Below are 17,371 nucleotides of genomic sequence, written 5' to 3' on the forward strand. Positions count from 1 at the left end.
TGTCAGCTGTATGGTAAATGAGGCCGGATTTTACAATTTGTTGTCTGGATTTTTTAGATAACTCATACCCCAATTATTGTAGACAAAATGTATCGAAACACCCACATTGTAACCTATATGTATGCAAGATGTGAATTTAATATATTCGCCTGTTTATCTTAGAGACTTATTTACATTCCGATGCAAATGCCATTTAGACATTGGACGACTTATTTTCAAAATTTGCGTTATTGTTGGTGTCCAATGGGGGAAGTGGTTTATTTTGTGGGCTTTCTTTCGAACGTTTAGTGCCTATGGGATTTAGCACGAATGTTCATTAAAGTCAAGGAAATTTATTTCAAATTATCTTTAATTTATATTATTGTGCCCATTCGCGATCTATCAAGGTCGTTGCTCAAACAGTATTTAAATTTATAACAAGTATGCGTTTCTATTTCCTATTCATGAAAATCGCTGATTTTTGTTGATCAGACTTTGAAGTAAGTATAAGTCCCGCTTTCATTGTATGGCATAATGACATCACGAGGGAAATATAAAAAATCTAGCAAGTGTGACGCAACAACACATTGATAGAATCAATGGGATTAATAAAGTGTTCAACCAAGGAAATATTTACTAAGTGGCGATGAACAACAGATCCCTCTGAGTTATTAACAAGTTCGAGTTATCATGTAGTAGGCAAAAGATCATAATTTGACAACAAGTATTGTTTATTATTTTACATGCCTTTCTTTATGCAGGAACAGGCACGCCGGTTGGAGATCCCATAGAAGCTAATGCATTAGGGAACTTTTTCACTGGAGAGAAAAAAGCGATGAGAAAAATTACGATGGGTTCGGTAAAAAGCAACATAGGTCACCTGGAAGCCAGTGCTGGTGTAGCTGGAGTTATAAAAGTTCTGCTTATGATGAAAAATGGCCTTATTGTTCGGTCTTTACATATTGATGAGGAGAAGAAGAATTTCAACCAGAAAATAAATTTCGGTCAGTATGATATTCGAGTTCCCCTGGAGAATGAAATCTGGGAGTCTGACGAGAAGGGCGAAAGGGTCGCATGTGTAAATTCCTTTGGATTTGGTGGAACAAACAGTCATTCTGTCATTCAGCAAATTCGGGTTTCCAACAGAGAGGTTAAAGAAAATATGGGTGTTATTGGGCCACATTTGATTTGCGTCTCTGCTGCAGACCGCTTATCTCTCCGTGGTTGTCTTGAACATATGAAATCATTCTTTGAGAAAGAAGGAAGCTGCAATTTAGCTGATGTGGCCTATACATCGACATGCAGAAGGGATCACTTCCTATACAGGGCTTCCTTTTTGGCAGTCACGAAAGAAGATGTCATCATTGGCTGTGATACAGTACTAAATACTGTCGAAACAAGGAAGCCTCCGCGTTCTCAGAATATTAGGTTTATCTTTGTTTTCTGTGGTGTTGGGACAACGTGGAATGGCATGTGTAGAGAAATGATATTATATGAACCTATTTTTCGGGAGGCAGTGAGAGAAGTCGACATACTTCTTACCCCAATGACAAAATGGTCTATATTTGAAGCACTTGAAACGTCGGCCGATTTAAATGATCCTTTCAAGGGTCACTTGGCTATCTTCACGTGTCAGATTGGCCTTCTACATCTGTGGAGATCGTGGGGAATTGAGCCAAACGCAGTTGTTGGTCAGTCGGTGGGGGAAGTTGCAGCAGCATACGCGTCGGGAGCTATATGTCTCGCAGATGCTGTGAAAATAATCTACCACAGATCAAGAATTCTTGCCGACAAGACAGGGGGTACAATGATGGTGGTCAGCAATATGAATGTCAACATCGTTGAAGATATATGTGTGGAGGAGGAGGGAAATGTTAATGTTGCTGTATACAGTAGTCCAGATTCCTGTACATTATCTGGCGATTCAGAGGCAATTGAAAGAATCAAAGAACGCATAAAAGCTGAGTACAAGTCAGAAAATGTGTTTATCAAAGTGCTGGATGTCAATTGTGCTTATCACAGCCAGCATGTTGATAGTTGCCAAAAGGAAATCAAAGAAATCCTAACAGGTTTAGAAGAAAACTTTCCATCAATTGAGTACTATTCAACAGTTCTTGGCAAACAAATTATCGACGAAAGTCTTTCAACAGCTTCCTATTGGGCAAGAAATGTTCGCCAGCCAGTCAAATTCAGCCAAGCAATCGAACAATCTTCTAGAGTTGATTGTCTAAATGTATTTATAGAGATTGGTCCGAAACCTGTACTTTACGCCCATATCAAAAGTGTTCTTCCCTCTGCAGATAAGCTTTGTATTAGCTCCATGAAAGAAAATGCCGAAAGACGCACCGTTCTTGCATCTCTTGGATCACTTTATGAAAATGGGGTGGACTTGGAATGGGAAAAAATAATACACAATCGAGGCATAGTCACTGATGTTCCGAAATATCATTTTAACAGAGTAAAGGGTTTCTTTGAACCAGAGAGCACACAGTTGCGAAGGGAGGGAACTATTACTTTGGGATCACATCCATTCATAAGTCAAGCAACAGGAAAATGGAATTTCAGAATTCATATTGACCCAGTTTCGACACCTTTTGTTTATGATCACAAGTTACAAGATACGGTGCTTGTACCAGGTGCTATCTATGCAGAAGCTGCATTCTTCATCGGGACACAGATTTTCAAAACTACTCCAGACAATATAGAAATCTCGTTGGAATTCAAGAATCCAGTTTCACCCTCACAAGGCAAAAGTCAGGAGCTATCCGTAAGTTTAAAAGAAGCAACTGACGGAAACATGCAATTCTTCGTAAAAAAGAAAGATACATTGGTCACCTATGGAACAATCGGCAAAAGGACCGTACCCAGAAGGGCACCAATTGATATTCAATCCATTCGGGACCGTTGTACTCAGGAATGTGACGTTTATGAGAGCCTCGAGAATTTCGGTTTGACCTATGGAGATACCCTAACATTAAACAATAGAACATGGAGGAACAATAATGAATGTTTCTCGGAAATAATAGTACCAGAAATTTTGTCCGCAGATTTTAATCGGACGATTCTCCATCCAGCAGTACTAGACTCCATGTTTCAGATGATAGGGGTTATATCTACAGGCAATACAAATGAGAAGAGACTACCTAAAGATGTTAAGAATATCGTATACAACCAGTTCTTACAACATAACATGTATGCCTACACCAAGGTTTACCCTGAAGGTCACTACAATGCGCTACTGACTTCCTTCGACGGCCATGTTATTATCGAATATCAAAACTTCCACACTCAGAAAATCAGTGACGGAAAAAGTGATGACACTGACCTTGCGTTCTGGCAATCTTGGCAGATATTACCGTTTGACAGTGTAATGCATGCTGCCAAAGATGACCAGAAGAAAACATTCCTGGCATTCACATGTAACAACAAGGTCGGGGATGACATAGGAAACCTTCCCGTGAATGGTATCTTAAAAGTGATCCACACGAGCGCAAGGAAAGTAGACAAAAAATATTTTGCTGATATTCTTGAGATGGAACGCTCAAACGATATAGGAGGGATAATATTTATACCAGGACGCAGACTAGAGTCACCGACTGAGGAAAGTGGGGTAGTGTTGGATACACTGAAAGTTTCCTTTAAACAGCTAGCAGAGCTAATAAAGTTAATGCATGAGAGACAGCAATTAGTTCCTTTATTCGTTGTAACGGAAGGAACTCAAGCTATTACGCCGTCTGCGACATCAGAATCAAATATTTATGGAGCTGAACTGTGGGGCCTAGCGAGATCTGTCAAAAAAGAAGGAATGCTGTCCAAGAAAAAAGGTTTCCTGCAGAACATCACTTTAATTGACATCCATCCGACAATTAAATCGGGGAATGTTCAGCTTGGATGTTTGATCACTGCGGTTGCTTCTGGAAACCTCCCACTTGAATTTTCAGAAGAACTTGCAATTCACGGAGGTCTCGTATATTATAATACATTTTCACGTTGCAATGCAAAGAGATTAAGGTTGCAACCCAGCGTTAGTAAACTGGATAGTGGACAGATGGCCTTGGTTAAATCATCTTTTCCAGACATAATTTATGACCCATTTTTGATAGCAACAAACCAAGATGAAATTGATAATTACATGCATGAAAACAGCAATGAAAAAGGTGACGAATTTATGATGGTGCACCTTAATGAAATATGTCTTCATGATCAAACAATCTACTCTCTGACTGAAGAAGAAGATGCAGATTGCGCAGAAGTATGGAACAAAGAGGAAAAGTGTGAATACCAAATTGTAAGCCTTGAGGCTGTTGGCTATGAAACAGTGTCAGATGTTGGAAAAGATAAGTTTGCTCAGGGAAAGAAACTTGTAGTGTGCTATCCGTTGATTGCTGGAACACACGTTAATGTGCCTCGCTATGCTACTTGTCCAATTGAAAGTCTTCTGGATTACCGACCGGGTTTGATGACATTCGCAACTATCCTATGGGAATTAGCAATGAAGCTGAAAAAGAATGTTGATATTTTGGCAGTCATAGATGAGGAATCTTCGCATTTGCGGAAAGTTGTCGAAAGTCTTTTGACATTCTGCAACCAAAGAGTGACGATTTTAACTTCAACGGAAGCTAACACGAGTGAAAAGCTGAGACCAACGGCATTGATTTACCTCACGGCTTTGAGATCGACACATGAATGGTTCCACAAATTTTTCGAAACTGGTAATGTTCGTCAGCTGCTCACATTGCGTCAATTGTTACCGGTTTCCCTTCAACGATTGATTCAAAGAAAGTACAGGCATCTTGAAATCGTTACACTTGGAACTGAGAGCATATTTTCACCATGCAATCTGCGTGGCTCCCTTCCCATGGTATTCAGCTGGATTAAACGATCAAATAAAATAATTAGAAAGCACGCTCATCTTGCATCATCCCACATTGCTGATGATAGAATCTTTACCATTACTCAACAGCCTGTGCGTTTCAGAGGGCCTGGAAATAGTGACAGGGCAGGAGTACGCTCCATTTTTCCTATCCCGACACCGACTCTTTCATTGAAAACTGGAGTTTTGAAATTGAAATCAAAATGCACAGATGAAACTTTGTTCAGGTCAAGTGGTTGTTACATCGTTGTTGGTGGATTAACGGGATTGGGATGGGAAATTGTTATCCTACTTGCCGAGAAAGGAGCAGGTGTTATTGCTATTTTCTCTAGACGTGGTCCTGATTCGTCACAGTCGAAGATGATTAGAGATGTGAGAGAACAGCGTGGTAGTAACATTGTGAGTATGCAAGTAGACGTTACAGATATTACATCCCTCAAAAATGCTATACGGTCTATTGAAGTACAGTTTTCAAATGTACAGATCAGGGGTATATTCCAAGGGGCTGCAGCTTTGTCAGACTCTTTGCTGATCCAAATGTCAGATGAACAGTTACAAGGATCTCTTTATCCCAAAGTAATGGGTACATGGAATTTACACCTGTGCACTGCTAATTTACCGCTGGATTACTTTGTTATGCACTCCTCAGTTGTGTCTGTTTTAGGAAACAGAGGGCAAACTAACTACGCAGCTGGGAACGCTTTTATGGATTCTCTGGCTCACTACAGACGAGCCAATGGGCTATGTGGACAAAGCATCAATTGGGGGCCATTAGCTATCGGTATGGCAAAGGACAATGCCGTGGTTGAAGAACAAATGCGTAGAGAGGGTTTCAACAGTCTTTCTGTTTCACAGATCAGATCATGTCTTTTGCACGCTTTGTCAACGAACGTTCCGCAGATCACATACAACTCGTTTATTTGGCCAAAGTTTACCAAAAACTTGATACAGGGTTCAAGCAAAAGCTGGAAGACAACATTTGAATCTGTTATATTCCCTGAGTTCATAAATCAGATCTCACAATCATCAGCGTCAACAAAACTCGCTGACTTGGACCTGAAGACGCTTCGTGAAATGTCAGAAAAGGAACGAAAAGACGTAGTTTTAGGTATAGTCCATAAAACTGCTGGGGATGTATTCATGATAGACGTCGAAACACTGCAACCACAAACTCTTTTCATGAGCCTAGGTGTTGATTCAATGGCTGCTATGAGCTTTGTAAACAGAATTGCGGATATAACTGGCTATGAGCTACCCATTTTAAAGCTACTTTCAGACGAGACGACGATGTCAGATCTTGCAGATGATATCATCACTGGGTTTCTCTCTGCAGTGGAAGCAAGTTCGGCCGGTGCAGGGGAATCAGCGTACCACAAGGTGGACGTGACTTATATCCAAGAGGTAATACTTAAGGACTATGAACAACGACCAGGTGACCATACGTTTCTCATTCTTGTTGATTTTGATGTAGCGCCGCACATTCCAACAAGAGGACTTAGGAAACTCCTTGAACTGCTCTATCAACGACATCCTCAAATGAGAACAGTTTTCCATCGAACAACAGAGGGAAAGTACGAACCAAATGTAGTTCCCGTACAGAACATAGGCTCAGACTCATTAATCGGATTTGACAATGACATGGAACTGTCGACAGTTCCAGAACAAAGAGATCCCAGAATGAACTACCAGATCGATATCACCCAAGAATTGCCTGTCAAATTTATTCGGCTTTGCAATAGCAACCAAATAATTCTTAGATTAGTAGCACACAAAGTCGTATTTGATCTCAATTCCTTTGGAATCATCAAGATGGACATAGCGTATCTTGGGGAGCAGCTATGGAAAAACACAGACATTGAGGACATTGAGGGAAAATCAAACTTCCCAAATATACAGTCAACTTTAAAACGATCACTGAAACCAAGACTCAACGAACTACAGCAGTTCTGGTTGAAATATTTGGCTGGCACGTTGCAGCCCATTACGCTCGGAGATGGAAACTACAAACCCATCGATAGTACATATGACCGATACTACTCTACAACACTGCCATCTCGATTTCGAGACAGTATATTTAATTTCACACAAAAGAAAAAGATCACGGTATTTCAGTTCTTCGCGTCAGTGTACCAGCTACTCTTGCATCTACTGACAAAAAGGAAGTCTATTCCAATCATCACAAGAGTCGATCTGAGAATTCATATTCCACAATTTAGAAAGATCATCAGTCGCTTGATCAATCCGTTTCCATTGGTTGCGCACATCAATCCTGATGACTCCCTAGATTCGTACATAACGGGAAATTCGCATTCAGTTGCTCAGACCACAGATAATAACATCTATCCCTATCTAATGATCAAACAGGCGATGAACGACTCACTGGTTCAAAATATCGAGAGACACGGTCTGAACATGGCTGGTATGACGGATATGGACTTTTACGAAATTCAAGACGATGCAAAGGAGATAAAGCCTTTAGGTATCGCCCACATCAGTGGCACATACGAAACACATTTCACCATAAGATATGATAGGAACTCCAAAACTGTTGATCTTGAATGCACATATAATGAAGACGTCGTCGATGCAAAAGTAGGAAATATGCTGTCTCTATTCATGATGGAGCTAATTGAACATATTACAGTGTCACCGAATCTTCATATCAGAGATTTGCCAGAACTAGGAAAGACAAAACTTGTTCTTGAATCCACATCAAACGATAGACAACTCAAATATCAGAAACTTTCGACCCAACAAAACAAATTAGCGAAACCCCAAAGTGTTTTACCACGGCCTATAATATCGTACAATGAAGTCAATGCTAAGAGTGACAAGTTGTTACATTCTGACTCGTTGAATAATACAAATGATTCAGACCGAAACGTGCTGAAACAAGGGCGTCGTGATAATCACACCGTGATACTAAAGGATGTGAACAACGCCATTGAGACGGAAACACTGAAAAATCTCAAAGACAATCGAGGAATTGAAAGTGATAAAGACTCATCATTTTCAACTTTGACAGGTTGGTTTAACGAAATGTATTTTAATGTTTGTATAATTAATTAACTGTTTCTGTTACCGGACACAAGAAACTATAGAATGGTCATCCATGATCAGAGTTACTTCAAAGTTTTCATGCAAAGTGATCTGTCATACATTTTCATATTAAATTCCACATTAAGCAGCTGTATGATGTGTGATGTGATTTCGATTTGTAACGCAGCTTTAACAATTTTCCAGTCGATGTCTGCAATGTGGCAGATTATAGTGATGTATGGCACTGGGGCATCATGCCACAGACATGTAGCATGATGTCCCACCCAGTCACATTATCCTGACACCAGGTTGACCATTCCTAACACTAACCTCTTAATGCTGAACGCATAGCGAGGCAACTGTAAGTACCATTTTTATATGTCTTTAGTATGACTCGGCCGGGTTTCGAACCCACGACCTCCCGCATCCGATGTGGACGCTCTAACCACTAGGCTACTGGAGCGGTCCAGATAAACGGGAAGAAATATAGATCTTTGAAAAACTCCACAATATATATGTTTAACCATTTTTTTTAATTATTGTGATTAGTTTTCAATTTTGATTAAAAAATATACTTTATTGATGGAGATGGTGGTAACGGTAACGCCAATTAAAATAAATTTAATTGCAGAAATTACAGAATATTAGAATTTTTAGATTCCTATGCATATGATATAAAGAATCCCGACGTTCACTTTTTACAGAGGAATTTCAATGCCCCTGAATAATAAACACTTGCATTGATAGAGAATCCAACATTATTATCAGGTTATTTGATTTACTTCGTTTTATATCTTCTTTTTAAAGGTTCTTTTCTGAAGCAGACCTCTAAGGGTTGGGACCACCCTGTCGTCGTAAAGCTGGAGGGCACATCATCGAAATTTTTCCTCAGATGGAGAAACAAATCAAATCGACAAGAAAGGTCTCTAGATTCCAACGACATACAACACATAACACTTCAAACCATCAATGGTGGGTTATTATGATATCACCCTCGCCGTATCGCATTTTTTTTTTAGCAATGGAGAGAGTTATATTGTCTTACGGGCATTGCTCTCGAAGAGACATGTCCCATCAAAATTTAGTATTGGCTATAACACATACGGTCGCATTGTTTATCATCTTGTGTAATTTTCAAATTAAAATTGGACGAAGAAATCCTTAATTTTGCTAAACGATTATGCTTGCGCAGTCTTTCGTCTCAACATACTCGTAAAAAATGACCTTACAGTTTCTATAATTAGTCCCCAAAGAGAATGTTTCCTTGCTACTGAGGGATCCCAATCTTTCGTACAGATGTAATTATTGAATAATAAATAAATTTAATCACTTCAGGAATGTGCAGCAAAATTTATTTAACCTTAACATTTATACTGTGAATAACAAGTTCAAGTAGTGCAATTTATTAATTGTAATCAAGCCAATTAAGGCAATATTTCTAATTATGTGTCAAGCCAGTGATATTGCTTGATCTGTTATTCCTTTTTTTTTTTCCTCCTTCAATGGGATACAAAATCATTTTGGCCCAGACCTCAGTTGAAATGTTTAGTACAGAACAATTCAACGTGTACAAAAAGAAAAACACATTAATGTTGTCGTTCCTGCAAAAATATAAACATCACTATATCTAAAATGGCTAAAATAAAACGCGTCAAATTTCAAACCCTTTGTTTTAAAGAAAATCGCTACATTTTACGTCCGCTAAACTAGCCCGTTTAGTTCAATTCGACAACACTCCCATATTAACAATGTTATGCATTCCAACAGTCAATGGGAAATATTACAGTTGTTTATTTATATCATCTTGCAATAAATGTATTATTTAGTATTATTTAATTCACTATATTTTAACTTCTTCTTACTAATCTATTTGATAGGCTTAAAATTGATATTTTAAATATATGTATTATTTAGTATTATTTAATTCACTATAGTTTTAACTTGTTCTTACTAATCTAAATATAAACGATAGGCTTAAAATTGATATGTTAAACGAAAACCAAGCACACAATATAACTTGTTTTATCAGACATTATTAATTAATTGACTTAATTCTTATATTTTATAGGAACATATGCACTGAAATTTGAAGCGAAACATAGATCGTACATTTTCAAGACTTTTTCCAACAGTCTGGCTAGCAGATGGATGGAAACCATGAAGAGCATTACGATTGCAATGAGCCAGAATGGCTTTCCGATGTATAGATTTTGAGACCTGTGGGGTGTCCACACGTCGACTGCATTTGAGGGATGTTGTAATATGACATTGATAGGAACTGAGTAAAGCAGCCACGTACCTTTTTAAAAACACTAATGGTGGGTTAAATTCAGCATTTTATATAGATATTTTAAATGTCCGTGTGATATTGAACTTAAAAAGGCCTAGATAATTAATGGTATTCATGTGTATAAACGTGTTGTCATCGCTTGAAGAGGGCAACGCAGTATTCGCATTTATGACCAGCTGCCCTTCCTTTGCTCTGTGTGTTCGTTTTCTGTTTCCTGTTATTACTTTTGACTGACCCTAATGGCATCCGGGATAAAATGATGAGTTTGAAACAAATATAATTACTAGATTACCTTATTCACGCCCCACGTTAGGTCATTCGTTTTTATCCTGTAATTCTGTATCTCCAGCTCCCAAGCCCTCCAATCATTTCCCCTGTACATAGTACCCACTTATTGGTTCCCCATTTTCCCGTTTAGATAGTGCATACTTCCTGCCCCCACCCCATTTCCCTATGTACATAGTGCCCGCCTCCTAGTCCACCCGTTTCTTCATGTATATATTGTCCACCTCCTGGTTCCCCATTGCCAATTGTACATAGTGCCCATCTCCTAGTCCACCCATTTCCCTATGTACATGGTGCCCACTTTCTGGTCCCTGCTTCCTTCTCCCCTTTCCCTATGTACATAAGGCCCACCTCTTGGTTCTTTCATTTCCCTTTTGTACACAGTGACCACCTCCAAGACCATCCATTACCCTTTTTTACATAGTGCCTCGGCCTTGTTTAGTGCGTGGATATGAAATTAACCATTTTATCACATAGTCGGCACACTTTGCCTATAATATGTGCAGTTTACGTTTTTTCTGGATATTATAACATGTGAACATATGACTTTATATGATTCTGATTGGTCCAAATAAGTCAATTAAAATAGTGTGCAGTATTCTATTTAATGATTGACTGCGATGGTAGAAGAAAAAAAAACTTTTTAACCAAGCCTTCTGGAATGATTCATTTTCAATAAACATTTTTTAGGCCATTTTCAACTCGACTCCCGAAAGGAAATTGAGGAAATTTCTCTCGGCTGTCAAAATATGGACAATTTACCCCCACATAGGTTTGTTATGTCATGTATTACTAAATCATCATAAGAAAAATGGTGTAAAACTCCAAGACAAGGACAACAACAAGAAGCAAAACTAAGGTTATTGCTCATTTGATAGCGTGTGGGTGGGTGGAGATGGAAGGGGGAGGTATATCTGTAACATAAATTCCACCCTAAATACAAGCGTGGTTTAAATGTCAACTTATAAAAGTAAATAAGCTCACCTCTGTTCACAGAAGAATGTGGACAAAAAACGGTCTCACAACTGACAGAACTTTATCCAACCACAGCATATTTACGCGATAAATGTGTGATGCAAATCAGACTAAAAAAGAAATTTGTTTATATCATGTATACAGTCTACTATTCCAGTCAAATACTGCAAAGTATCCGGTCATAAATGCATTACAGTAAATATGGGAATTTCTGCATCCAGTAATCCTATTTGACATGAAAACCGCAACAATGAAATGTTTTGTTCTGAAAGGGACATTTTAGGGTAAACATGTACTCCAGGCCTACTGTGTACCGTATCTAACAATGTGACATCACATCGCATTAATCATTCTGTTTTGAAAAATGATTTTGCCATTATAAAAATGATTTTGCCATTATAAAAATGATTTTGCCATTATAAAAATGATGTTTATTCTGATTTGACGCTTGTTCCTTGATTTATAGTTTGTAAAAAAAATTAAAATCTAATTTTAATAGTTCAACATTGTTTGGGACTATATTTTAAGTACAACAAATGAAAGGTGCATCGTCTGTCAGAATGAACGAAATTATTCATTCTTCATCCTATATAAATAATTTCCACTGAAATAAAACCCCCAAAAAATCTCAAATGGGTAATGATTTAATATTAAATTTATGAAACTTGTTGAATAATGTCCAACGTTTGCGTGCCATGGTTCGCACAAGCTGGACATTATTCGACTCGTGTCATAAATTCAGTATTAAATCATTACCCATTTGACATTATCTTTACATTATAATGAAGGCGGAGAATCATCTTGAGTTTTGAATTTAGTGTTGCTTTTTATCATGCTCTATCCTTTATATGAACGGATAGACTTATACTTATGTTGAAGTGATGGTTGTAATGATTGAAGGTATTCTTCAATTATAGTGTCCAATTACATTTTTGTCTATAGTTGGTCCTCTAATAATATAACTATGTATTCTTCTTATTGCTAAATTTTGTTTTCAATGCAGTATATACATTATTGCATGGTTAATCTAATTTCATTAGTCATCAATGATTTGTTATTTGCCTTTATGTTTATTGTTTTATGTGGTATATGAGATTCACATAGATTGGTTAACACTCCTGTCAGAGTAGGTTTCATCTGTTCTATCTGATTGTGCAAGTCCTAGTGTAGCATGATTTGTATCCATAGGAATTTCTTAAATAGGATTTGAATGCTTGCTGTGTTAAGGTTTGACACAAACGGTATTAATTAATAATGAATAACTTGTTTGTATTTAATAGATCAATGCAAATTCTTGACTTGGCAGTAATTCCGGCAGGTTCATTTGTTAAATTTGTAATTTCAAATCGTTTTATGACTGTATTTAAGCGGCTTATTGTGAATGCTGTTATCATATCAAGACTACAGTCGCATTTTAATACAAAGTCTAGTTGGGAGTTTCCGATTTATTTTCATTTGTATCTTCTAATTTATTTCATTATTCAATAAACGAAACGAAGACTTCTATAGAAAAGATCAACTAGAAGCGTTTTCCGAGGGTCAATTTTAATCCCAAGACATATTCATTTGTGTCATATATGTAGAGAAGAAATAGTAATGGGCTAAGGACAGATCTCTGCAACTCCTGTTTAGCTTGTTCTCCGGATTAATTAAAAACTTTACCATCTAATTATTTGCTGTCTGTTCTCTAGATAGTTTAAAATCCAATTATAATGTGTATCTAGAATACTGCATATTTTTAAGTTTGAGATAAAGTCTATATTTCCATACCTTGTTAAATGCCTTACTAAGACCGCAATGCAGAAACTGAACCACGATTGCTTTGCCTAGGCTATTTGTTGTTACAAACTATATTCCCACAAGATAGGTTACTCTTAAAACATTAATGTTTGAATGCTGATTGACGTATTTTTTAATGAAGCAATGATCGTGGGCATCTTGATGTTATTGAAAATGGCAGATAAGTAATATCTTCACTGAAGCACATGTGTCGACTTAATATCTTAAATGTCAACTACATTGAAAAATTATTTTTAAGAAAATGTACTTAGAATTTATTAGACCCATCCAAGAATACGCACACTTATTATATGCTCATTTTATCTCCGTTCACTTTACATTGTCAGAATCGTGCACTATTTTAAGATAATGAACACCTTGATATTGCACGCACCTGTACGACACGTGTGCCTAACAATAGTAGAGTGTATTAGAAACTACTTTGAAAACAAACCATGCACATTCGTTTAGTAGACGATTTAGGTTTCGGTAGATTAGATTTGTTTGTGTATGCACTAAACAAGTTGTTTCGTCCATTTAAAATTATAAATGATAAAGTTAACGATGTGGACGAGTTCACTGAGTCAGAACAAAACTTTTAAACAACCACACGAAAGAATGTGATATTTGCAAAGTCAACAACAAATGTAAGAGACTCATCGATTGAAAATACCATTTAGATCACTGAAACAGTTATTAGGAGAAATATTCGTATCTTTTCACAAATAGAATGGTTCAGACTATGACGAGTGTTGTCTTGGGTCTATAAAAATGTAGCATGAAGCATACTGAGGTCAATAGCTATAGCATATCTATCAGAGATGTACATTTTACAAGTCTGTCAAAATACTAGATTCGAGAAAACAAATGCAGCTGAAGGTGTGGGTAGGGAACTAAGAGCCTCAGAGCCAATTAACCATTACGATCCAGAACTATTATTTATTCTGGCTGAATGGAATGTTACACAGCATCTTCTTTGCAATTTTCCCTGTGTAAGTATTTTCATACAATGTTAGCCTAGCAATAGAAGACACGCTGTATGCTACAGGTCATAGCTGGATGTCCTCCAAATGCGAGATGCGAGTGACGGAGCATAAACATGCGCCTTATTTAGCTGGTAATAAGAATGGTAATAAATATACTTAACATTTATGCATCTTGAATTTCCTCAAAATGTATTTTCTTAGTTCTGCAAATACGAATGAATGTCCTGCAAAACTTGATACACACCGAAACTGTAATGTAATTTCGAATACATTTCCAACTGAAATCACATTCTTCTTCCTGCACTGAATTGATCTAGAATCCAGTCCATCATGATCAGAAATGCAGAATTGAGTTGGATCAACATAAAAAAATCTATCAATTCCTAACTAAATGTAAAAGTTGTTGCAATGCGACATCATTCACAAAATGACTCTAAATTTCAATTTTAAGTAGGCCAGAACTATAATTCTTGAGCGGCGCTATATGCACGTTAATAATGTTATCGTGTATTGATGAAAATACGGTTGTGTATTTTTTTCAATACAGCATTAAATCAGTTATTTTGCTTCTTGTGGAGTATTTTTTTAAAATATATTTAAGCCTAAGGTAAATAAGAAAATTACTTTATAATAAAAATGTTACTTCATTTGTATTGGAAAATATGAACTTGTCTTCTCGGAATAATAATGTACTCCCAAAGGCCGAGCAGCGTTTTTCCGAAGAAGAAGAAGAAAAGAAAGACTCGTTCATATTTTGCATACAAATGCAGTAACCTAGAAATAGCATTGGTATCTGCTTGAATGTATAGAACTTGAAACTGCTAGAATTAGAACTGGTCTCGAAGTAAACATATTACATACTCTGTATTATTTGAAGAAAATAGCTGGCAAACGCTATCTGAGTTAACATATCACAATTTAATAATTTTCTTTTTAAAAAAAATCCTCATTGAGATTTGGATAAGATTCTTGTTACTTGGATGAGATATTAGACTGCAATGATCTGAATACAAATTCGTATTCCGAACGCAGCATATATTTTAGATATCCTACACAAAAGGACATAATCATTTGAAAATACCTATTTTTTTTTGGACAAATTTTGTACTTGATAATAAGCCACTGACGGTTCACCATTAAATCACAGCTGTATTAGATACCCTCTTAAGACTGTTAATAAGAAACCTAATTTGTTTGCAAACTATAATGCAATTGATTAAAGACATTTTATATTGTCACGGAATTGTGTGTTCTTAATGTGTATGCATTATACCTGAACGAAAATGTGATCAGGTTTCGTTTCCGCGTACAAAGTTTTCTTGGGTGGTTATTATGTCGTTAGTTATTTCGAAATAGTGAGTTCGGTTCACCCACGAGCAATGTGCTTGCATTGGTACAACCGATTACCTTAAGTTGTCGGTCCGTGGATTTCACCACAAACAGGCTATTTGTACAATCAAATCAGACTGTATTATCACAACACAACGATTGGTCTGTTTTAAGTTAGCCGTTTTATCAGTGAACAGACTAATCGAATTCATTTATACGTTGTGTGTATTGAAGGATGAGAAAATTTCGAGCTCTTTTAATTCAATAAGATTATTATTGTCGGATACAGATTCATGTAAGAACCTAGTCATAATAATAATAATAATTTAATAATAATAATAATAATAATAATAATAATAATAATAATAATAATAATGTACAGTAGTTGTGATGGCATGATTTAATACTTAGCGAAGCAACTTCATGTGAGCGCATGCGTAGCATATATCATTGCATTTCTATTTTACTGTCTCCTGTGCTGCACGGCTCTAGTCATTATCTTTTTTTTAGCTGTTTTGGATGTAGAGTCGTAGAACTGTGGGGTTTCGTATAACCCTTATTTTGCTGTCGATGGTGACGTTGGAACGGGGGACGATATTGGTTTTCTCGCAATGAGGTACCAAAGCCTCAGGATCAATGAGTCTACAGCGAATTAAGGGGCTCTTGAGACATCTGTATGCAGACTGGGAGGGGCGAGCCATACGTGGTGGCTCTTAACCATTCGACCAGAGCTGTTGAACCGACCACTCCGGTGGCCTAAATGGCTAAAGCGATTCTTCGGATGAGGGAGGTCGCGGATTCGAACACCGGCAGGGTCATACCACAAACTTATAAAAATTGTTCTAACAGCTGCCTCGCTCGCTAGGCGCTCAGCATTAAGAGGTTAATGTTATGACTGGTTGACCCGGTGTCAGGATAATGTGACTGAGTGGGACATGATGCATGATGCCCCAGTGCTACGCATCACTACAAACTGCCACACTGCAATTAAATCTTTGTACCGGTGCAACATACATTAAATTACAAACCAGAGCTTTGACCCAGATACATCCTCTCCGTCGGTTGGTCTCTCTCTCTCTCTCTCTCTCTCTCTCTCTCGTGGTGTGGGTGTGCGTGCATGCATGTGTGATTACTGCTAATATATATTTATTTATCTGAAGTCATGTCGTGATGAAACATATATTTTATTTAAGTTACACTAAACTCTTCTTCTCCTGCATATGGTTAACAGTAATTCTTCTACCACCATATACTGATGGTGGCATGGTGGCAATAAAGGTTAATCTTTCAATGTCCTCACGTTGTTTATTTAGATCAGGTATTTGCAGCTTCCTCAAGGCGCGGACCAATTAAGCAATTTTTAAGACCACACCCTATGATGCAAATAAGCAGATAAAGGCAAAGTCGCGGGCAACATGTACTTTATTAATGCAATATGTTGATATGACCTGTAAATTATCTGTCATTGTAGTATTCGAAGAATGGTGGATATGAGGGGGCAGGGTCCAGTTTTTATGTACAAATTTAATGCCGCAATCAGCGACCTAGTATAAAAAAATCATAAAAAATCAAATACACAAGTGAGGTCAAAAAGGTCCATATTTTTAGATACCTATATTAAAACAAAGCATAAGAATAGTATTCACTTGACCAGAGAAGTCAATGACAGTTCACAGCAGAAGAGGTTTATGCACCCCAACCCCTATTTTATACATGCATTTTTCACATCCAAATGCCATTTTTGACAGCATGTGGTGCTCACAGTGCAAACGCAAGCCCTTTCCCTGGATGAAAATTTTGAAAAACATTGTCTACTAAATAGTTTGATGCAATTCA

The 17,371-nt window shown here is 37.3% G+C and overlaps 1 protein-coding gene across 2 annotated transcripts in view; it reads left to right on the plus strand.

Moving 5' to 3' along the window:
- LOC149778343 (uncharacterized) overlaps positions 1-15,444 on the plus strand; it is a 32,328-nt gene extending 16,884 nt beyond the window's left edge. For both annotated transcript variants that reach the window (XM_089939156.1, XM_089939157.1), the window contains exons 7-9: positions 741-7,877; positions 8,699-8,863; positions 9,960-15,444. In XM_089939156.1, the coding sequence (XP_089795282.1) occupies positions 741-7,877; positions 8,699-8,863; positions 9,960-10,105 (7,448 nt within the window). In that variant the 3' untranslated portion in view covers positions 10,106-15,444. The remainder of the gene's footprint in view (positions 1-740; positions 7,878-8,698; positions 8,864-9,959) is intronic.
- Positions 15,445-17,371: the final 1,927 nt, after the last annotated feature.

Source organism: Sinohyriopsis cumingii, chromosome 17 (assembly GCF_028554795.1).
Source record: "Sinohyriopsis cumingii isolate HCF-2022 chromosome 17, ASM2855479v2, whole genome shotgun sequence".
Lineage (NCBI taxonomy): Eukaryota > Metazoa > Mollusca > Bivalvia > Unionida > Unionidae > Sinohyriopsis > Sinohyriopsis cumingii.